The sequence below is a fragment of the Pieris rapae genome, chromosome 1 (assembly GCF_905147795.1).
Source record: "Pieris rapae chromosome 1, ilPieRapa1.1, whole genome shotgun sequence".
NCBI lineage: Eukaryota > Metazoa > Arthropoda > Insecta > Lepidoptera > Pieridae > Pieris > Pieris rapae.
The window spans coordinates 965,443-989,889 of record NC_059509.1 but is presented as its reverse complement, the minus strand read 5'-3'; the positions used below and the strand labels follow the sequence as shown (position 1 = coordinate 989,889).

General features: G+C 32.8%; 1 protein-coding gene across 4 annotated transcripts in view; it reads right to left on the bottom strand.

Annotated features, from left to right (window-relative positions):
* Positions 1-24,447, bottom strand: part of LOC110994432 (sodium channel protein 60E) — a 121,746-nt gene that overhangs the window by 8,399 nt on the left and 88,900 nt on the right. For 3 of the 4 annotated variants that reach the window (XM_045634732.1, XM_045634739.1, XM_045634743.1), the window contains exons 5-21: positions 20,826-21,018; positions 19,981-20,200; positions 17,870-18,004; positions 17,358-17,572; positions 7,801-7,916; positions 7,492-7,694; positions 7,110-7,248; positions 5,942-6,076; positions 5,369-5,583; positions 4,633-4,803; positions 4,027-4,220; positions 3,493-3,724; positions 2,749-3,020; positions 2,103-2,332; positions 1,585-1,873; positions 575-890; positions 97-372 (exon numbers count right to left, since the gene is read on the bottom strand). In XM_045634732.1, coding sequence (XP_045490688.1) covers positions 97-372; positions 575-890; positions 1,585-1,873; positions 2,103-2,332; positions 2,749-3,020; positions 3,493-3,724; positions 4,027-4,220; positions 4,633-4,803; positions 5,369-5,583; positions 5,942-6,076; positions 7,110-7,248; positions 7,492-7,694; positions 7,801-7,916; positions 17,358-17,572; positions 17,870-18,004; positions 19,981-20,200; positions 20,826-21,018 — 3,551 coding nt within the window. The remainder of the gene's footprint in view (positions 1-96; positions 373-574; positions 891-1,584; positions 1,874-2,102; positions 2,333-2,748; positions 3,021-3,492; positions 3,725-4,026; positions 4,221-4,632; positions 4,804-5,368; positions 5,584-5,941; positions 6,077-7,109; positions 7,249-7,491; positions 7,695-7,800; positions 7,917-17,357; positions 17,573-17,869; positions 18,005-19,980; positions 20,201-20,825; positions 21,019-24,447) is intronic. The other variant, XM_022261056.2, reaches the window with a different exon arrangement.

Here is a 24,447-nt window from a genome sequence, read left to right as displayed (position 1 = left end):
AAGAAGGCAATGACGGGACCCGGTATATACTCTCATTAATAGTTTTCTCGCTTACCCAGTTACTCATGTTTGATAGTAATTTATATTTATACATACCTCTAAGGGTAACAAATCTCCATCCTCATCCACACATTTAAAAAACTTCCCGCCAAAAAACTGCACTCCCATTATCGAAAAGATTAACCAAAACACTAGACAGACCAGCAATACATTGAAAATACTAGGTATTGCATACATGAGCGCATTGACTACAATCCTCATGCCTTGCCATCTCGAAATCGCTCTCAGAGGTCTCAAGGCTCGTAATGTTCTTAAAGATCGTAACACTTTTAAATTCTCATTCTCCTCTATCAATAAACTAAACACTGAAACCTGGAAAATGATTTTATTGGTTAAAACATTGGCTGAAACATATACTTACATTTAAAAGTGTGACAAATACAAAGGATGTAAATAAAGAATTTAATCCTAAAAAGAAAGTTAATCCTACATATGAAGTTAAGTTTTTTTTATAGAACTATTACATAGATGGTTTTTTACGTATATGTATGTTTTTAAGTATATGTATACTCACAAAAACTATCGTAAAATCTAAAAGCGTCCAGAAACTCGTAAAATATCTGTAGAACCCCAAAGCGATCCATTTGAAAAACATCTCGATCACAAAGATCATGCAGAAGCTCAGATTGGTCCAGTACAATATTTTCTTAAGTGGTATGTTCTTTTCCAAATGGATGTCTTCAAAACACAGAGTGATACTGGACGCGAAGATGAGCACCAAGACGAACCATTCGAACGCGGGTGTGTCCACGTAACGAAGGATGTACGTGCGAATGAACATCCACTTCTGGCCCAACTTTGTTTGTATGCATGCGTCCCAACAGGAACAGCTGTAAAATAATTAAAAACATCTTAAAATACTAACACTGTACACTGTACTGACAAGTATTTTACGGTCTATATAAAATATTGTGTAAAAGCGGCATCTAGTGGTCAGGAACAATACTAAAATGTTCAAGACAAATTGATGAGAACTCATTATGAACACATGAATATAACAAATAAATAAAACACTTATAGTATATACCATTTTTTTATAGAACAAACGAGCAAGAGGGTCATCTGATGTTAAATGATACCGCCGACCATGGACACTCATTGCCAGAGTGATCGCAATTGTGTTGCCGTCCTTTAAAGAATTGGAACGCTCTGTAGGACCCTAAGTCGAATTAAGTCGAAAATATTTTAGTTGGCAGCTGGTTGTACATAGTGGTGCGCAGCAAAAACTGATTGAAACAAGTTGTGGAATGGCGGACGTCGAGATAATAAGGGTCGAACTTCGTATTGCCTCGACGTCCGAAGATCAAACTCATCTACTTCTCGTCTGTATTTATTAAGGCAGTTTACGTAACAATTCTTTCAATTTAACTTTCACTCGTAAGAAAAACAGCTATGTTTTCCTTGCTAAAGCTTCCTTAGACTAAAATAGTCCACAGATGTCAGGCACAGACAGGCTGACTTGCCTTTTAGAATAAAATATGGAATGCCCGTGGAATGATAGAAGAAGTAGCATGTTTGACTTACGCTTTATAACATTGACGTGGAAAGCAATTTTCTGGATCTTTTGGTTCTTTCCGTTTACCAAATCCTGGAAATTTTCCCATCGGATCAGTGTATTGTCCCTGCGAGTTCTTCCTTCCGCCCACAGTTAACTCATCTACGTATGAGACCAAGGTTTGCCAGGGACGCTTCATGTCCTCTTCGCCGGGCTTCTTGATGATGTCTCTGGAAAGTTTTGCCAACTCTTGCCGTCGAGATTTCTCCGGGGTAGTCTTGCACGATATTTGGGTCATTTCATAGTGTTCATTGTCGTCTAAAATATTACTTGTACTGTATTAATACTATTTCGTGTGAACCTAATATTATCGATTCATATAACTCTGGACTAAATAGAAACTACAGTCATTAGTGAAGGAAAACATCGTTAGGAAACCGACGTGGGATTTTATTAAAGAAGAGTATCCCTTTTCCCAGAAAATCAATACTAACCTAAACTTTGTGCTTGTCTATAAAGTAAATGATCAAAACGTGTGTTACTTTACCCCTTGAATCAGATGGTTGTGTGTGATAACCCGAAGACATCTGATTAAGAAGCCTCTGAGCGGCAACTTGGTCTGTCGCATCATCGAGATTCTCCTTTGAATCCTCTCTGATACTGGTTATTTTATGTTCAGCCGCCAAATCCCGAACGTCTTTTAGTGTTTCTTGGCTGCCATGGTTACCCATTTGGTAGAGATTGGGATACGCAAAATCGGACCCTACAGAGATAGGCCTGTAACAAAATATATTATAAATAGAAAATAATATTTAATGTATAGTCGAGCAGCCAGACGTCAAACCGATAACCTTTTTCTGAAAAATCCATCATATCATCGTCTAACATCGTGGGGAGAGCGGCACGATGTACATCAAAATCGACGACATGTATCCAGAATAAGGTTGACCTACTTGCATATTGAGAAAAAAATGATCACGAAACTGGCATAAACTCAAGACCCTAGGGGTTGTAACGCCTTTTGTGTCTTTTGATAATATGTTATCCAAATCAAATCAAGATTTTATTTATAAAAGATATCATATCCTCATTTATAAATAAAATCTATTTCAGGGGCAAAAACATAATACATGCCTTAATGAGTTAAATAGGTTTTATAATGAATGAACATTAAATTTATTTATAATTGTTACCTGTTAAGTGCTTCCTGATAACTATGACTATAGATATTGTCGTGGGGGAATAATATGGTTTCCTGAATGGACCCCGAAAACCGATGTTCACTTGGAATTGAGGTTTTTGCCTCCTTCATGGTGCGATGTTGCAACATAAATTCGTTGACTAACTCTTCCAACTTGGATTTCTTCTCAGTCTCTTTACTTTTCGATATAAGGAAACCTTTTTTTCTCACTATTGAACGTAATCTATCGAAACTTTTAGCTAATTTTGAATCCTCTCCAACTTCCTAGAATGTTAATGTTTGTTATTATTTATTTATTACAAATTTACCACGTTACAAAAGATTTCTTTTTTATCGACAATTTATTAGTAGTCTTGTCTTGTTGTCAAGAACCCAAAAAACAGCGTTCAAACTTCAGTTATTTACCAAATATATCCATTTATATCTAATATTTAAAAATATGGCACGTTTTGACCCAAAATTCCATGAGTGCGACCCATTACGAGTAATGAAAAATAACCTAAGAAACGTGCCATTTAGACTATGAATACAGGGTGGTAGAATTGAAAATAGTTATTATATGACTTTTATATAGCAAGTAATACATAATATGTTGGTAACTGTTTAGTATTTAATGCGATCGATTCCCAGGTATAATAAGAGTATTTTCAGAAATGATTCAATGAATTGCATTTATCAAATTTTATTATGATAATATATTTTAACTTTGTATTAATTTAAATAAATAAAAACTTACTTCTTTCCTATTCTTCAACTCTTCGCTGTTAAAACTATTGAGCAGCAAGGCAAGAAAGAGATTAAGTACCATGAAATTGCCCATAACAAGTGCGGGAAGGAATATAAAGAAACAGCTTTCGGCACCGCTTGCCTGCTCCGCTCTCATACAGTCCCAAAGAGGCTCTATCCACTCACCACAAAGAATCCGAAAAATCATCATGAATGAATGAAAAAAATCGTTGAAGTTCCACCTAAAATTTTTGTTTAATTATTATTATCGAGATTAATGTGTGTCTGTGTGTGTGTGTGTGTGTAGTGTATATAACTCAACGGTGTGTGTCAGACACAGAAGGTTGATCATCTACTTGCCTATTAGATATTATCGCGGAATAGATACAGTAATGGCCCAGACCTAAAAGGCTATGCATATGTATTAAGATCAAATATAAAGTGTGCTTTGATGAAATATGTAAACAGTAATGAAATATTTAATTTTGCATAAAAAATATCGAAAAATATAAAAAAATATGGAAAAATATATATATATAATTACCTCGGTACTGGGTCTGGGTCGAATTTATCCGGTGTATAGGATTTTGAAAACAACTGCATACCGATAACGGCGAAAATGTATATCACTATAACTAACACGAATGTTAGGTTACCGAGAGCACCTATAGTTGATATTATAATACTCAACAACACTTTCATTGTCGTCCATGATTGAGCTAACTTTAACACTCGTAACTGTAAAAAAATAGCATCATGTAAGAATGTATGTGAACAAAGACGAATTTTAAAAACATAAGTCGATTTTAGATTTACGATATTTTACTAATTAATTAAAATGTTAAAATTATAATTTTACACTTCATTAAACTAGTCAGATCCATTTACGACGACATCGTTTAGAACAACATACTGGTTATATTGACCAAAAAGGTCCCGGCTGAATTCTATTGTTTTAGGTATTTAATAACAAAGTCATTTGATGTTACGACTAGGTATTAGATTTTACGACCAGATATGAGTAGTCCTTTTGATGTCGTTTTAACAGATTTTTAATTTCTCCTTTAAATTGTAGGACGCTAAAGATGGAAATTAATAAAACCTCTTTTAAATGTACTAGTTTTTTATTAAATTTATTTTTAATACGTACCAATCGCAAACCTCTCAAAACAGACAGCCCATCGACAAGTTCAAAGATGAGATCTAAAAGACTGGCCGATACAATGATCAAATCAAATATGTTCCAACCACATGCGAAGTAATCTTTACTCATTGCCATCACCTTCATTATACACTCTAAAGAAAAAATAGAAGTAAACACCTGCGAACAAAGAAGTTTCACATAAGACACAATTCATTAAAGAAATCTGTTTTAAGAAGACGTTTTTTCTATATATATATAGTCTTTACATATGAAATTCGCGTTTTGTATGGGAAGAAGCAAAAGTAGATTTTAAATAGATTTTATTTAATTAATCAAGGTATATAACATTGATGTATGCACTTTTGCCATCTTGTAGATAGTTCGTTGATCTATTTACTAAAAAACATTCGGACGGGAATCAATAAAATCTTTGAAGGCGGTTTCGCCTACCCATGATGGGGTATTGTGACGGGAGATGTATTTTTTGACGTTATCCAAATTTAGAAAAAAAATAATCCCTTGGAGCAAGGTCCTTTGAGTACGGATGTCTTAGACATTTCAATTGAAGCTGCTCTCATTCAGTAGCAGTCTGTTATGGTCAAAGTAGCCAAAATGTGAATTTCATATGTAAGGACCTAATATTAACAAATTTAATAATATTATTCCAAAAACTTAAAAAAGGGGAGAGAATGATAATTTTAGAATTCCAACAAATATTAGCAAAATTTTAAACTTCTCTTACCTTATTCCCTATATCTAAAGCTTGTCTAACATTCTCACTCATCCCATGGTGTTCTAAAGCAAGAAAGAGTGTGTTTAGAATTATACAAGTTGTAATGAACAACTCGAATAAAGGGTCTTTCACAATACCATACAATCCATTCTGGAATTGCAGCCAACCCTCATAGTCAATACAACATGTGACGCAGCATTCACAATTTCTATCCACAAGTTCATCTGCGATCAAAATGTTAAACGTTAATAAGAAACCACTATAAGGAACAAGCAATACACACCACAATGGATACAGGAAGAGCGAAGCGTCGTGAAGCGAAGATAAGTACAATGCAGAAGCGTATTCAAATCTAGAAAGTGCAAAAGAGCATGCATACAAGGGTTGAGGAAAAACGCAGGAAATGTACAACATCAAATTTCGTCGGGATCATATCAAAATGAATCGCATAGAAGTTCTGAAACACTTGAATGCGATTCGAACACTGAACACCAATAAACCAATCACCACCATCACCCTGCAGTCTTCCTGTTAGGAACAGGGGTGGACTGGGGGGCTGAAGCATTGGCGTCATTTACTAACCTGTGAAATAAGTGCAATTTTGCTCGTAATTGCCCATATGAGTTTTGTGCGTGGCTGCCAATAAACTGAGCTCATTAATTTTCGTCGCCTCCGCTTGGGGGAGTTCAGGCGCGTGCTTGTATGGCCAGTCCGCCCCTGACGATATTAATGAGGTAGAAGCGAAATTGCAAAGTGTCATTTAAATCCAACGGACGTCCAGCCCATGGACAGTGAAGCTAATGGTGATTACCAGCCACTAGACAACCATTCATTGTTTTTAGCGCCAATTAAATTGCGGATAATTTGAGCCAAATAAGACTGAGCCACTGGCCAATAGATCTCGGATAATATTTCAACGAAATGTTTAAACTATATCATTTAATCGTACACAATCCATGCAAATGACTGTGATGTGCATTAATGAAATATTTTCCCAAATCAAATTAAACGGAACGGTTGGAAACGTGGCTGCTTAACTGTGTAGCTGTTAATTTGCAAACGAACAGTTCCTATAACTTCGGTAGCTCGTTAGTGACGTATTAAATATTAATATATTAAGCCACCAAAGACGCCGCTTGGTTACGGATGGAACCAAAAACAAACGGCGTTATTTTAAAAGTTAATAACTAAAATAAGTTCTTACACAGTGCTTCATAAATCCAAAGAAAATATCATCTGATTGCAGATATAAATAAAAGAGTGATTAGAAATTGAACAATCAAAATACGTTAAATCCGAGAAAGATAAGGGTCTGTACATGAATTGTATGCATTTAATAGTTCAAGCAAGGAACAAAACCTAATAGTCCTAAGTCGAAACTTTGAAGTAGAAAAAGTCTTTGTGACATGCATTTAAAAAAAGTACTTTAAAACTATCAAGAAGTATTAAGAGAATTTAAAGTTCTGATGGTCCTTTGAGTGTTTGCGAAGCGCTCAATTTGTGTCTTCTTCATTGTGCTGATTAGTGTTGAAGCCGTGCCAATTTATTGAAGGAAATAATTTTGATAATGCTACCAAATTATTACATAGACTCCATAAGCCGAGATTTTAAATTATGCTAAAGGATTAAGGAAGATTTGGAGGGCTAACAGGCGAAAAATAGACTTGATAAATCGACTTAAAGAACTTGTAACATTAACAAAGTCTTTGGTAGCAATATTATATTTTGATATAGTATTTAAATATTTTACCTAGTACCACGATCTGGTTGAGGTAGTCGGGATTCAATGGATACCTTTCTTGAATGCTACATCTCTCTTTCTTCACTATATCAATATCTATTTCAGATTTTACGCTGTTCTTTTTCTTGGATTCCGGGTGTTTGGTTTCCTGGAAATAGTTTGTATATTTAATAATTTTCAAACACTATTATTTTGAAAATTGATACATGTATATTTGTAATAATTTTCAAAATAATATTGTCAAGAGTAAGGAGAGGTCAATAGAATAAAAGTTAATAAATAATTTTCATTTGGTTTGTAAATAATTTTAATTAAATTTACCTGGTAAGTGTAATTCTTAAATTTTATTATTTGTGGGCTTCATATTTTATTTTTGTATTAATTAAATTACCAGTTTTGTTGTAACAGTGATAGGTGGCGGGTGAGGCGGAGGTGGAAGCAAATGTCTTCTTGGCAGCGAATGAGGTGCTTGATCATCAGACGTGTGTTCTCCATCATCATGATCATCCACCACTCCAGAATCGTCAAGAGAGGATTCCCTATTATTGCTGTGGTCACTTAGCTGTCTGCCAGCGACACTTAATGCACCACGGCCTGATATAAATGGAAACGTGTTTATTCAAAATATATATTTTTATATTGATAGATCTAGATAGATAGATAGATATATTGTAAAAAGCTTAATCTAAATAATACATACCTAAAGCATTATCAGGATGTAATGTATGTGGTGGTGGTGGTGGAGGTTGTACTGGTGGTAGTGGTGGTGGGGAACCACTTGGAGTCACTGACCGCGATCGTGAGCGGGATCGCGATCTGAAACGTAAAAAATTACTGTAGGCTGTGTTTTAACGGGTCTGGCAGGAAGTGGTTCCAATATCTCCAGACGACAAAATTACCAAGGCCACAAAAGTGGTCAAGAGATACATATATACATAGCATAGTTTCCATGAATAAGTTTTGTTTAGAATTCAATAATGGTACGGTTTTGTATGCTTTTCAATTGCTATCCTTTTTGAATAAAAATATTATACATATCATAATAACGACACCGACGAGAAATAATTATTAGCTTTTATTCAAACAAATAACTATGCTTCTACCTTTTTATCTAATGCTATGTAATCAGATACTGTATATGTAATGGTTATTATTATTATAGCTTGATTAATGAACCCATACAAAAATTTATAAGTTAGGATTTCTCATGAGTATTACGTGTGTTAATATAAGTTGTAACTTTTTTGTGGTCTCATATTGAATGGTCCGTTTTAGGGTAAAAGCTCTTTTTTCGGATTTTCCCAATGATTCGTTCAGATTTCGCGATTTACAAGGCAGTTTTGGCCGTGCACCACCACTTTGTTGAACAAGCTGCCCATTGAAGTATTTCCGAACCGATTCGACTTCTTCGGTTCCTTAAAAATATAAAATAAAAACAATTATTGAAAGGATGGTAACGCACCTGCGAGCCTTCTGGCAATGTGAGTGATACAACGTATTATGTATTCAATTAATTTTTTACATTTTATGTAATTTCGTCTCATTATGTAGTCGTTCTACAGATAAAGTTAATGTAAATGGCATTTAGAGTGTCCATGGGCGGCGGTATCACTTAACATCAGATGAGCCTCCTACCCGTTTGTTTGCCCCCTGATCTATAAAAAAAGATTTAATTATCTTGTTTATGATAGTCTTGCGTTGAAAGTGCATAATTTTAGTTGTTGCAACGTGGAACGCCTTTTTTATAATTATTGCCTTTCGTTCGTCTATCGATCGTACTTCGTATCTTTTATGTTTAAGGCAATTTAAATGTATCGGTTAAAGTAAACACAGATTTAAGTACCAGGATCGAATAAATTGCGAGTTAGTTGGCAACTCTGACTAAATGTATGTATGCTAAGCACAAACTTACTATGCTAAATGGTGGTCCTTGTAAACATTATTATCATGCAAATTCTGCGCTTGTTTACGCTACATATAGGTCAAATGGGATGCGGGTCACAATACTTATTCATTATATCTTGCCTTAGTTCTACGCTAAGGAGGAGATAAAAGTAATTGTCAACATATACACGTTCCATATAAAGAAACGAATGTCGATAGAAGACTCATTATCTCTTGAGGCTTGTATTGTTTTATTGATTGACTCATTAATAATTTATACTGACGATGTCACTCTCCGGTCAGTTATTGTAGATATAAACTTAAAGAATTATTTTAACAGCTAGGTAAGTGCGATGGAACTATTGGAGGGTTCAAATAAATGAATAACTTTGGTCGAAGCTAACTCTCAACTGTCTTTGATAGTTTAAAGAATATAAGGACTAATGGTAGACGCTGGAATCACAAAACAGTGTTATTTCACTTTTAATAATAGTAATAAACATATTTAATTAAGGTATTTTTACATATATACAAACATGTTTCTAATTAAATTGTCTTTTTGGTATCTAATCTATCTTGTAGGGTCTTTTTGCATACATCTATGTATGTAGTTATGACATAATAATGACTAAAATGCTAATTTATTACTACTAAAACTGACCTTTTACTATTTATTGGCTACACTTTAAGATGATTAGTTTGCGTTTTATTTTATGACTAATTAAAATGTATCAATATATGTAACTCAACTAATGTAAGCATAACTGTCAGCAGATGTTTTTATAAACGACTTTAAAAAGCTAAAGTATAATCTGTGTTTTGTATATTTTTATTTTAGGTAACTCGCTCTGAAAGCTCTACTGCTCTTTCCTTAATAACTAAGAACACTATAAGTTCAATTAAAAATACCGTTCAAATCCATTACAGCCGATCGTTAAAGCCTTGTGCGTCATAATTAACGGCTGACACGGAAACCAGTACGACATTACGTCATTAAATAACGGTTTCGCAATCGATATCAAGCATCGCTCATGCAAGCAGTTTGCTCAAATCGAGCTCTTTCGCCTCACTGCCTTCGTGATGTAGCCTTAACTACAAGTAGGGCGTAGAACTAACAAATGCGGATTAACAAATTCGTTGGCAACAATTGTATTCGTAGGTAAACCATATTAGCTGGATTAAAAAAATCAGTAAAGTCGGTTTACTCACGACAGTTAAACGTGTTACATTTATTTGTACGCATAAATACAATTTTGTCAATTTTTTCAAAAACAACCATAAAATAAAAATACAAACTATAAGAATTAAACGATTTAAAGCGAGAAAAAAAATCATCGGTGTTGTGTCCAATTCTACTCTGAGCATTATAAGGTACAGGCGACTTATCAATTCATTTAGAATAAATCAATTATAACTAATACTGAAAATGGCAATAATATATATTTAAATGTCGAATGTCGTATGTGTTAATTGTATTCTAATGCAGATCTAATACATTATTATATATTATCACAAAAGTTTTGTAATCAGTTTATCTAGTGCGACGTATCCCGTCCCAGCCGGAAGATATGCAAATAATGTTAAGATTATTTTACATAGCAATGCAATCCCAACATCATCAATCAACCGTTGATTAGCTCACTAATTGTAGTTCCACAAACAGGTGAAATCGTTTAGGCTTCTAATTACCAATTTTAATTAGCTTCTGTAAATTTAAATTCTAATCTGTTATACACAAATTTGTTTTATATTTATAATTTAGTCTATTTTTGTCGGGTTTCATTCCCGGCTGTGCACCAATGGAGTTTGGTTATCACTTTGGGCGCATATAACAATCGCTCATATGACGAGAAATACATAAAGCTCACCAACTAAAGATACTTCTTGATTAGAAGATATTCAATAGAGCTCCCCAGAAGTTACAGATCACTACTGCCTTGTAATGCTTTCAAGCTGATTAAATCTTTAAAGATTTATTATTACGACTTTGTTGATGTTCTTATTATAACAATTATTGAAAGTTAATTTTTATATGGCTGATTGTGCGGATTTTTATAATTGATCCATCTAATTGTACTACTTTGTACCATGTAAAAATAAAATAGAATAAAATCGCATTCTTAACGAAAACAGGAAACTATGGCAAAACAAAAAATTAAACCAAGCATATAGTCATTTGTTTGATTAAAATCGAATATCTTGTTTCAATAACATCTCAAACTGATCCTAAACGCTGACCGCGAGATCCCCTGGCGCGGAAATCAAGCCTCGCCGCGCGCTCAACGGCCGGAATATTACGATTGAAAGATTTAGATATTTGTATGAAAAAACCTAGATTGTTCCTCTATCAAGCGAAACCGACAGAAGTGGGGCATGCTTTTCATTTTTCGTAATAGACACTTTGAAATATTGAATTTCTTATTAAAATTCTGTAAGGCAAAATGGAATTTTTATTAAAATGTTTTCTGTATTAAACAGTGCAAAGAAGCTCAATGCTATGTTAATATATATGAGTCTTCGCAATTACTAACAGTAATAAAAGTGTATGTTTGAAAGTCTACTACGTCTGATGAGGGTTAAACGAACACCAAAAAAAATCACTTGCTATATTCTTGATACACCTTTTGTAGCCTTCACCAATCTATTTTTAACTTGAATCATAGCCTTGAATCTGATCTATGATTTTTTTAAACAGAACTAGACAGACGTTTGGCCTTGATGTTAAATAAGATGTGGCCTATTCGAGGGCAATCCTGTCCAGTAGATGTCTGTTTAAAGGCCGAACCTCCTGGCTTGACTCCAATAAAAAACAGATTTAACTGCACAAGAAGCTGGTGATTTTAGAGGAAAATGATATGTAAATACTCCAAGTTAGAGACAAATCTGTATTAACTATAAATATTTTCAAATGTAAAAAAATAAATAAAAAATGCTACATCTCTTTTAAAACGCGGAAAATATGTGGAAAATTGCTCGTCGACCGGAATACTATCTCGAGTGTGAAGCATTTAGATATTTCTTTTGGGAATACAAAATTAAAATTTAAAAGAAATATTAGCTATGTATGAAAAAATCACAACTTCTATACAATAAGATACATGATCATTTTGAACGGTCTACAACAAAGTTCCGAGTATACATATATAGTATAGTAGATTCGAATCGGCGTCTTCGATAGTTTGATAAAAGAACCAATACATAGTTCAATATCGTAGTTTTTAGGATAATGTTAAAATTTTAAATGTTGTTTATTTAGTGGCTCTACGCGTAATAAACGTATAATGAAACCTTACATTGTCTGAAAGATGCACAGTAAAACGCGTTTTGATTCGATTTTTTTACACTGAAGCAAATTAAGTATGTTGCTTTGCTGAAACACGACAAACCATACATCGCATATAAAATTGTGGAAAGACGCCAAGAAATATCGTTCATTACGGGCATGTTTTAAGTGAAATTTCTTTACAATAGTTTGTCTTTTATAAATGTAAACTAAGATTTCAAGGGGGAATTGGGCATGCCAATAAAAATTCAGCAGGCCTAAACAACCTCTATTGAGGCCTTCTACGCACAAAATATCGTAGTGCAGATTGCATACTCTATTCAATAATTGCACGATGACACAGATGTCAAACACTAATGAGTAAGATCACTCTTAACGTTAGTATACAAAACTATATAAGGAATAGTTAACTTCCTACATTCTGTTAACTGGATGTTTTACTCTGTTCTTGCGGAACTTAATGATGTCATGCGGAAAACACGGTAACGGAATGCCAATCTTAAGTTATAGTAACAATAGTAAGTAAGTTTCAATGGGAATAGCATAAGTGGAGTTTAAGCTCATGCCAATCAGGACCTTTAAATATATGCCACAATTCTTTAAGGATAAATGTATTTTATAATTCATTATAATAATATATGTATACATTAGTTTATTGTATTCTTGCAAATTGTAAATTACTTACCAACCTCGCTCTTAAAATAGTTTTTGTTTTGTGATCAAAGGTCTTAAATTCAGTAATAGATTCTATTTGCAATATGGTTTATTGAATTTATTGTAATTGTTACTTCGTTTATGAATAAAAAAGTAACATAAATTATTAAGGACCTAATCGCTAACACGCGATCTCTTCCAGGCAACACTATGGAAAACCACTAAAAACGAAATTACAAGTAACACGGAAAAATTATACAATTACCAAACTTTATCTAAAATAAAAGAATTAATAAAGAAAATGAAGATTAAAAGCTCATCTCACATTCATAATGCAATACAAAATAATAAGAAAATTCATTAATTATCAAACATATTAGGTGTCTAAAACTCATGCGGAAAATAATCCTGGCATCGCATTAATTACATCAATTGTGATATAGTTTAACAACAACCAAATAAACAATTAATCCGATTACAGGAATTTTCTCGGATTAATTAAAATAATTTATTGTATTATACCTGTCCTTTTAGCACCGTCTCATTACTCAGTCCATGGCTTAACTTAATGATACTCGGCCGCAATCTCGTTATTTCGCATCGGCGAAGTAATGGGATAATACTAAGTAAAAATATCATTAGAAATGCGATTAACGTTATGTCATAAGCATATAAAAGGTTTTTATAGCGGTTACTATTACATGTTTCTGTTAAATTTGTAACTCTTTTTTATAGAGTAATAATAATAACATTAACCACAATTAATTAATCTAAATTGTCCCTCAAAGGCTTGCAGCGCATACAATAAAATTGGGCTATCCCTCCTGTGGTGACTGCCGTTTTTAGTGGTCATAAGTTATACCCATATCATATAAAAACTGGATAAATTGAACCAAAATCGTAAAAATTTCTCTCATCATTTTTCCCTAACGCGCCAAAAGAAAACTTCAAAAGCCTTTTTCGTGGTAGTCGGATTTACAAAGTAGATAATATAGAACTTGATAATGCCTATAAAATTCTGTCTGTCTATATCGTCTGTTTGCGATAAACTCAAAACAGACGGAAGTTATTGCGGTTAAGGATATGAAGAACACGATAAAGCTATTGAAACACCTATTAACTTTTATACGGTTAAAGAATCAAGTTAAAATAATATAAAGTAGTTAATTAAAATAAGCGGAATAATGTCGTATAAATTGTATTATGCTACAAGAGTAGGTACTAGACATCTAGATGATTATTAAATCCGAATTTTAACGTTGACATTTGTCCGATGAGACGTTGTTTTGGTATCCGATTTTGACAATAACTATATATACTTACCCCAATATTTATAGCTAGCAACATCGATGGAAAATCTGTTAACATAATGTAGCTCTCTCTTGATCACCATCACTACTGATACTTCGAGTATGTACATATTAATAAACAAATTTCGCTGATATTATCTGCTTTTAAACTCAAAAACTGTACAGAGATTCAAGCAGTTTTATGTGTAAATTACTTGAAATATTACGGTAATATTTATACAAAGTATTGGACTATTGGACGTTTCTAGGTTTAAGATGGTTATTTTGTGGTGGTTCAGTGGTAAAACAGATTTTCTTTCATCACCATCTTTTAATATGCTTATACTATGGGTCATATGTGTGTGGACATGTCAGTCACTGACCAGACAGTCGTCTGGTAGATTAAAAAGAACCAGTGTAGCACACCTTCAAAATGGCCTCGGTTGGTGGGCAAATATCTGAAAATCACGTCTGTAAGAGATTTATTCAATACAACAAAATAAAGTGCTCCAAAAACAGCATTATTAAATAACACGGCAATCTCATGAACGGATTAGCAGATGCAATTTGCTGCTTAATGCTCAAGTTGGATTAAATCGCTGATTTGAACATCTGCTACACAGGTGCTACGCTTTTGCTACGACGTCGCTACGCTTAATAGAATTAGTATTTAAACTACGAGTATTTATAATGCATCAATTCGGTCAATTGTTAAAGTAAGGTTCTAGGTTCTTTACATTATAACAATTAAGTTGATTAAGAGTCAACAGCAGCAGCATAGTGTCAAAGGCAAAAGCCTTGATTAGGCGTATGTGCAAACTAAGCGAATCAAGAATTTTTAATTGAGAATTTAGAAACATTGTTTTGTAACCCAACGGATGTCCTAAACTACCTAGACTCACCGTCATACATTGTGAAAACATCCTAAATGTGTTAATTACGAAGAATATCTTAACAAGACGGAATGCAGTCCGAAACTAACTAGCAACTTAGTACAAAATTTTACTCTAAGTAATCTGAAATAAATAAATTATTATAATTATTTTAATCAAGGGGTTGTTTAAAATATTACCAACCTCATAACTCACTCTAAGTTATCATAAAAGTTATATTTGAAAATTTAAAATTCAGTTATATTTTTTCCAAGGATTTGAATCCAATCTCAATCATCACTAAAACAATGGCTCAACCGACAGCAATTTATTTTATAAAACGCATTGCATTATTTTCATTGGAAATTTCTGTGATTATTTCACCAACAAAATTCTGAAATGTTTCTCGACTTTTCGTTCAAATTAACGGCCGTTATTGTAACGACGCGGTATTTTATCCCCAATATATTAGTCATATTAGTTTTATTACTCTTATGTACACGTATTTTGTTTAAGTATATTATATGAAGTGTTGCAATATTTGTAAACATGTTAGCATGTATCTACATTATAATTTAGTTAGCTGCTGCATTGTTTTTTATAACACCATGCGCCTATTTTGTTTTAGTATAGTAGTTTTAAATATAAATGTGATGACTATCAAAAGCGCCTTTATCATATAGGCCTAATTGAAATAATTTATTTGACTTTGACACAGGAAATCCCAGCGTGGCAAGTGCACTTTCTCTTTAAACTGTACATTTATTATTATGTCTAATAAGGATTGTCTAATGAGACTGATTTTTAATTGATGGGTAACAAGTAAAATCTTATCAATAAACTATATAGAACAGATTGAGGATAAAAATATGTACGTAATTTTCATTTATAAGGGTCTTTGTACATTGAAATTGATGTGTTTCCTTATGTCGGCCCGAGTAAAAAATACCTTTGAAACTTTACCATCGCAAGTGGACTTTGTTAGCCAAAATCAAGTATTCATCGTTATTACCCATTTAAAAGCTTTTTCAGGCTGAGTCATAAAAACTTTGTAGATCCTTGTGATATTTAAAGTAGCTAGTTAGTGTTCGTCTGAGAATATCAAATTTTATGTCATGATACCTTTTCTTTGTACTAAGGGGAAGGCATATTCATAGACTTAGACATAACATTTATTACTAACAGAACACGACACACAAAATAACAATAATCAAAGAAAAAAAAACAGAATGAGATATTTTTATTTAAAGAACTGACTCAGCATTATGCGGAGGAGCAAAATGTCCGCAGCGCTGGTCATGTTGCCAGAGACCACAGCAGCTAGTTTGCGCCTCAGTCGCAAAAAGATTAAGAATGTAATGATACTAACACTTAGTAGGACAAAAAATTAGTAAAATTAAATAAAAGTAATATTTAATTTAGCAGTGTAATGAAGTCTTGTATAAAAGTGACTAAAAATAAAATAAGAATAATTGTTGAGAAATAGATGAATAAATATTTTTGGGTCGATTAAAACTATATATTATGAGATTTTTGTTTAGTAAGTAGATTTTATTTATAACTGCAACGAAAATTTGGTTTTTATTGAAGATTTTTCAACAAAGGAGAAATATTTTTCCAACATTTGGTCACGCAATATTAAAAACTCTCACGAAATCTAGCCATCCGATGCTGGGGAATGGGGAGCTTCTGATTACAAAGCATTTTGTTCTTCATTAGCATTGTACTGAGACCCCAAGACTAGCTGCTGTAGAAACCATCTTCCATTAACTTGGAAATTACATTGACATTACATAATATATCAAGAAACCTATAACTTACTGAAATTTACACTAATACAGTGTTTACGCTTGACTGAACTTCAGAAAGTTACCCTTTCATTGAATTGCAAAATGCCGTCAATAACTCTCAATGCAATATAAATAATAGAATAGTTGTGTAATAATAAAAAAAGTCTGTGGCACTACAACCATTTAAGGTCTCAGATTTCTGTATCTGCTTGATGATCATTTGTGATTGTGATGATGAGCAGGTTAGGTAAGATCAGCCACCTGTGCCTGACACATGCCGTCGACTGCCGTTTTAAGGCAATATGTTTTCCCTCACCGTTCGAGCCAATGTTAAATGCGTGCACAGAAAGAAAGTCCAATAGTGCACAGTCAGTGATCGAACCTGCCACCTCAAGCCAATACTGTTCAATTAAGTAACAATTCAACGTTTAATATTTCTAAGTATTAATACGGATATCAGTACAGATTATAGTGAAAATACATACCTATTAGCTTCCTCAGGTCCTGTGACAGCGTGATGGACAGTCTTGCCTCGTTTGCGTCTCCGTGTTCTCTTTCTTGAGTAGGACGCCAATAAAAGACCCTTTCTCGCATCTATCCTCTTCTTTTTGTCTTTTCCGAGGGTCCGCACTGCCAGTGATGATGGATCGAAACTAAATGTTGAATCTTCGCGGTGTTCGTTCAAATCCTTCTTTCTTTCCTATTAATAAAAAAGTTATAGAGTATACATAATATCGAAAAGGTGAAGGTTCTATTCTAAAAGTTCGTATTGCTTTGATTTTTGAAATAAAAATTTAAATTTACATTAATTCGTAATTTTTTATCAGATCAACAATTATATCTTTATGTAAATAAGATAGGATTTATTTACTTGCTTATTTTAAATAACTTTGCATTTAAAAATTATTCTATATTTGTTTAACACAAACGTAATGAGATACACTTTGAAATGCCTATAAATAGAGATTTATTTATTACTCAAATTAAATAGGATTACCTCCTGTGTAATCTGAGATTCTTCTTCGTAGCTGAGCGCTACGACAGCCAACATCAAGTTAATGAGGTAGAAGGATCCAAAAAACACTACCACAGTGAAAAAAGACACAGACATTGGACCGCATGATGATAGCACCTGTAATGACACATGTAAACTTTGAAAGGCATTGCTGATTAACTATTAATTATCATGTCATAAATGTATTTTATGACAATGTACATATATACAATGTACTGGGTGGTGAAACAAAGTAACAAAGTAGTATACTTTTAATAATATTTGTAGTAAATAAACCACCATTGTTCGGTTTTATTGATATATTCTACAAAATGTATTTTTTCCTATTTTAAGTACGTATATTAGAGTATGAAAAGTTCTGTAAAAGTTATTTGTGTTTCATATTGCCTTGTATTCGTTTGAGGCTGTAATGCGAACCCAATTACCCTAAATTTGACTAATTCGGGTTCTCCGTAATAACTCATATTATCCTAATTTATTATGTACATTTAGAAGAGTACATATAAAGATTGAATTATTATATAAGGTAATTTATGTTTTGCACTGAAAGCTAATACTAATGCTTGATTTAATTTTATTAATTTTCGACACTTTTAATATTTTAATGACAATTTAATTCATTAACTTCTTAACATATTTTCCTTTTTTTCTCTTCCTCCAAGTCTCCGTAATCTAAAGTTTTAGATTTGTATAAATATGAACAAGACTTAAAAATTAGTTTCACTTCTGACATGTGCACTTTGTTTATACAAACGCACTTTATTTTGTAAATAAGTGTAATCTGAGATTTTTATATGAGAAAAGAAAAATGAGAAGCCTATCTCATATGACGTCGGTATTGATTAAACTCGAGTTTTAAATAATCCACAATGAGCCCATGACAAAAGATACATTAGGAACGTTAATTAATATCCATAAAGCCTTCGGTTACTGCCTTTGTTGCGGTAGGGTGAAAATGTAACAAGGAATTTGTACTTTATATCACAATTACTTCCGAGCTGTCACTCAAGCATGGAGGATTTGCGTTTTAATGTCCATTTGTTTGATATTTGCTCGAGTTTAAGACACATAAACGCCGAAAATGTTGTTAGTCGTTTAGTAGTCACAAATTAATGATTTATGACTTTGTAACTTGACAATAAAATCTCGCGTAGGTTAGGACTTGTTGACTGTTTTACAAACTTAGATGGAATGACACTAATGTCACCATTTATTTATTTCTAATTTTTTGATATATTATATAACTTTAACAAACAAAAAAAAACATTAAATAAATAATGTAACTTAAAACAACATTATCGGATAGAATAAGGAGCAGTGTTGGCCTAGTGGCTTCAGCGTGCGACTCTCATACCTGAGGTCGTAGGTTCGATCCCGGCTGTGCACCAATGGACTTTGTTTTTATGTGCGCATTTAACATTTGCTCGAACGGTGAAGGACAACATCTTGAGGAAACCGACATGTCTAAGACCCAAAAAGTCGACGACGTGTGTCAGGCACTGGAGGTTGATCACCTACTTGCCTATTAGATTTAAAAATGATCATGAAACAGATTCAGAAATCGGAGGCCAGGACCTAAAGAGCTTATAGCGCCACTGATTTATTTTGTATTTATTAAAAGAATATTATGTACACGAAATGTATGTCATGTATTAATAAAAACAAAACATAAAATCTTAATAACGATAATATTAAGTTTTACGATGCCGTGACTCCACAGAATATATAAATTAGGATTTAGGTCTAGAATAAATAAAATGTTACAAAGTCACCTACTACTACTGAAGTAAGAATTGTTTTTGATAGAACAGGGGGCAAACGGGCAGGAGGCTCACCTGATGATAAGTTATACCGCCGCCCATGGACACTCTCAATGCCAGAGGGCTCGCGAGTGCGTTGCCGGCCTTTTAAGAATTGGTACGCTCTTTTCTTGAAGGACCCTAAGTCGAATTGTTGAATTTAATATGTCGCAGGTTTAAATAATCCTACTTAAAAAAAATAAACAATACCTGTGGAAAACCGACATCTTTCATCAAGAAGATCTTTATATATTGGTAATATTTAAATAATATTTCAAAATATATGAACCATACCATATTATATACATTCTCCCAATAATCCAGGGTGATGAGTTGGAATGTTGTCAGCATGGACCAGAGGAAATTATCGAAGTTGGTGTAGCCATGGTTTGGGTTAGGCCCCACACAGAGACAGGTGTAACCTGCTGGACAGTGCCTAGCACCTGTGAGGTTCCCGCATAGGGTTGGAAGCTCGTCATCATTCATCATCCAATGGTCAGGTATCTTTATCCATCTGTAAACAGGAACAATGGTTTGAATACGTTATTTAGGTGCCCATATTCATTCATACACTTGTCTCAAATCAAAATCTTGTCTTTGTAGTCTGTCAAAACTGTTAAGATCATAGAAGAATAATTTGTGTGTGTAAAATTGTAGTGTGGTTAGGTTCGGTTAGAAAAAACAATTAATAAAAACATTGCAATGTAATTATTATTGGTGTCTTTTGTTCTCGCACTTTTTGAACGTTATGTGGGTCATAACGCTTACTAAACCCGCTAATGATGATGTCAAAAACGATGAAGACGATATTTCTCCCACAAATATTTTGACAGTGTATGAAGACTGTGGCTTGTTACTTTATACAATTCTTGCCAGGCCGCTTTTTATTTTTATTTTTTACGCCCTAAAAATGATTAATTTTATAACTATTATAGCACTCTCCCATAGTATAATATAAATAAAATAAATCAGGAGAATTATTATCATATTGACTTCAGTCCACCAGAACTTCGAACGAATCTACAACTTATTTCCTAAGAGCAATGAAACTCACTTATTTATGTCGTACTGGACGAGGCTATTTAAAAAAATAATTACTTCATTTTGCGGTAGTATCAAAGAAATGTCTTTTTACTTACTCGGCCCAAAGCTCATCAGTGAAGTTCTCTCCCACGGGTAACTCCAAATTCTTCACACATTTGTTTCTCAGTTCTCCCATGTACACTTGCAGTGCAAATAAAGCGAATACCATTAAACAGAATATTGTTAATGTCATTACTTCCGCAAGTTGTTTGAACGAGTGGAGAAGTGCGTTGATGATGGTTTTTAGACCTGCGCAAGATAATATAATTTATGTGAAAAAGAATGCAATGTAATATTTATTACCTTACAAAGGTGATAAAGATATGAAATGTGAATTGATAATAAAGACATGTTATCAATTTACATTTTGTACCAGTTCTTAAATTAAGTGCATAGAGCGGATGAAAAGAACTGGCAAAAAGTCACCGATACTAATGAGTTATAAATTTTTCAACAAAAACCGACATTGGGTATGTACAAATCAATTGCATTGCATTAGTGACAGAGTAACAAACTTTTAAATATTATTTTTTTAGACAAGACATAACATAAGGTAATATTTTTCTATCGAGCCTCAAGATTGCCCTCGTTAATTTAATATTAGTATGATGTTATAAAAGTTTTAACCTTCTTGAATAAACGGACTATTGAACATAAATCTTGTTTTCAATTTGAGCTAGTAGGGGAGCGCGGGGCTGGTACTAACAAATTCTGCATTATGATTTATATTTCCGTTGATAATAGACTTTTTCATTTTATTTTTTATTGTAAACATGCTTTGGTTATTCAGCTATGATATTAATAAAAAAAATCATCAGAAACGTAAGTGGTTCCAGAAAGAGAACCATGAAAACCAAAAAAGTCATTTGTTAATACATACCCCGCACGTGGGGCAAATATTAACGGAGCTGGGGTAAGTATTAACGTAAGGGGCGATTAATAACAGAGACTAAAATTTTATCAAATACTCAAATAAAATGTCACTGACATTAATGAAAATGTTTTATTGCCTTTAATGGTAAACAAATTAGTACTTTTTTATGATAGGAACTGAAAGAATTTAACAAATTATTTTAATCTACACACTTAAAAATAATCATTGCTACAGTTTCAATAATTTTAAGCCTTAAAAACATAGTTTAAACTTAATGTTTAAAAATTACTTAATTTTTTTAGGTTCAACAATCATTCAGTTTCTAAATAGTGTAGAAAAAATAGTATTATCTTATAAATCTGTTACAAACATTTTTTTTTAATAGTTTAAATATAATAATTAAATAAAAGTCACATAAACTTTTTAGTATCAACAGTCTTAAAGAATCAAAATGAGTTAAACAATAAAGTATTGTAAATCTACTTCGAAAATGAATGAAAGTTAGGTCGGTTGAAGGATGTTGTTCTGCTTAAGCTGGCCGCCTCAGGACTTCGAATAGGCAAGGATGCGCTGCGCTTCATAAAATCAGCAAAGTGATCTCTGCCAGCCTTTCCGTCTCTTTTCCAAGATTCTGGAATATTTATCTATCTTGTGTCGAATGGCAAGCTAATTTTTTGACATCGTCTGGTAGCAATCCAAAATAGATAGGTATTAGAACATTTTACTAAATAATCAGCTACCATTGTTTCTTGCTCAGAATTGAAAACTAGACGGTTTTTTTGTAACCCACTTCGACAGAAGTTCCCTCCTTTTTGTTCTTTACGTATTTAAACAGTGCTACGTGACAATAACATATTCAGTAGCAGCATTAATATTTATATATTTCCTGTTTTTACCAGAACTGTTTCAGCTGCCAGCTCAAATACTTTTTGAAACATAGACCCCCCTTGTACTCTTCGTTTTGTAATTTCTCATTCTATAAAAAAACATACTTATTAGAAAAACACTCGTTATTATAACATGTTAATACTGACCCCACTCAATTTGTTAATTTTAGCCCCCGGGTCACTTTTTATATTTAATCAATTACAGAAAATAAACTAATCAAAATAAATACAAACAAGTATAATAGTCTTATAATCAATATAATACAATTCCATTTAGGATTAAATTCGATTAAATTTAGCGAAAAAATACATCTTAAATCAATTTATTACGAAGTACGAAAAGTTGGTTTACCTGTCAATTCGAGGTGATTACGCATAACTATCACTATTGTCGGCCGATCGATAAGCGACAACTTAGGAAATGTTCGGCTGTGTATATAGTTATTCTAAACCTAGCCTCATTTTTTTATCACTTCACGTTTGGTGGGAATAAGCCTGTTAATTCTTACCCCCGTTAAAACCAGCCCCGCTCTCCCCTACTTCATTAAATATACCTATTTCCCATTAGGTTACCCCAGTATGAGCCAAGGCTGTACATTTTGTTCAGGCTTTCTTAGTTATAAGCGTGATGATTTCCTCAATCGATGGAGTTACGGCCCGAGAGTAAAGCCAGACGTAGAAATTCTAATTACATTTATGTGTTGCAGAGCATTCAACATTTCGCTCATATTCTATTGTTTTATGCGAGTGGTTAATAGAGTAAAACTAAAATCCTCTTTTGTGTTAAGCATCCCGATGACCTAGGAACCGTACAACGCCCATTATTTTTTACTAAATTTCTACTGTAATTTGATTCAAATTTACATGTAAAATTCAAACAAAAACAATTCTACCAATTCAAAATACTAATTAATAAAACAAGACCGTCCAATTTCGCTTCAATCCAAGACAATAGAATTGAAGAATCTTGAATTATATATGCAGGAGAATAAAATGGAAAAAAGGTTTTATTAGCGTGTTTTTCCCTATTGTTTATATTAATTTTTCCAGCGTAGAATACAAGACGAATAAAGAATTTTGATCATATATTATAGATGTTTTACTCGCTTAGTGTGTTTACAATACGAATCGTTAATGTCACGTTGTTTAAAAGTAATTTTCATAGATTAATCGGTCTTTAGATTATTACTAAGCCATTATTTATGACATACAGAGTAATATAATATATAAACATTGTTTTAGTTACATAACTTAACTTAATCTAATAAAGGGCTCTTTCAACTGCTTCCTTTTTTATAATGTTAGCTATTCTTGTCCGAGTTGTGTCTACTATTTTCTTTATATCGTTTGCTAATCTGTTACTCTGTATTCCTCTCTTTCTTTTTCCAGTGTTCTCAATGATAGACAGAGTGGCGATACAAAGTATATTATTTTCAATTGGGTTTTGACTAGCATATACTTAGTGCAGTAAAGTAAAGTATACTTTACTACACTAAAATATACTTTAGCTATACAGTAAAATATACTTTAGGTTCAATATTACAGTCGTTATTTACAAAATGATATTTTAAAGATACAAAGCTAGTGGCTAAAGCTTATCCCATTTCTTCAAGGAATATAAACATTAGTGAGTCAGCAAATTTGATCGCTCACAAACATCCCCGTATAAACTGGGGCTTAAAAGGGTCCTTTAAGAATCTTCAAAGTAAATCGAGAAATCCCTTTTCACCTAGAAGCTAAGTAGGATTTTCCTATTTAGAATCTGGTGATCTATTTTATATCTACAAAAAATTATTAAACTACCATAAATAAAAAAATTTAAATACTTGTTAATTATAATATAGTAGCTGCCAAGGCAAAGCTTTATACACTTAAATAAAATTTATCAACAAAATTAAAATAGTTTTTTCGTATATG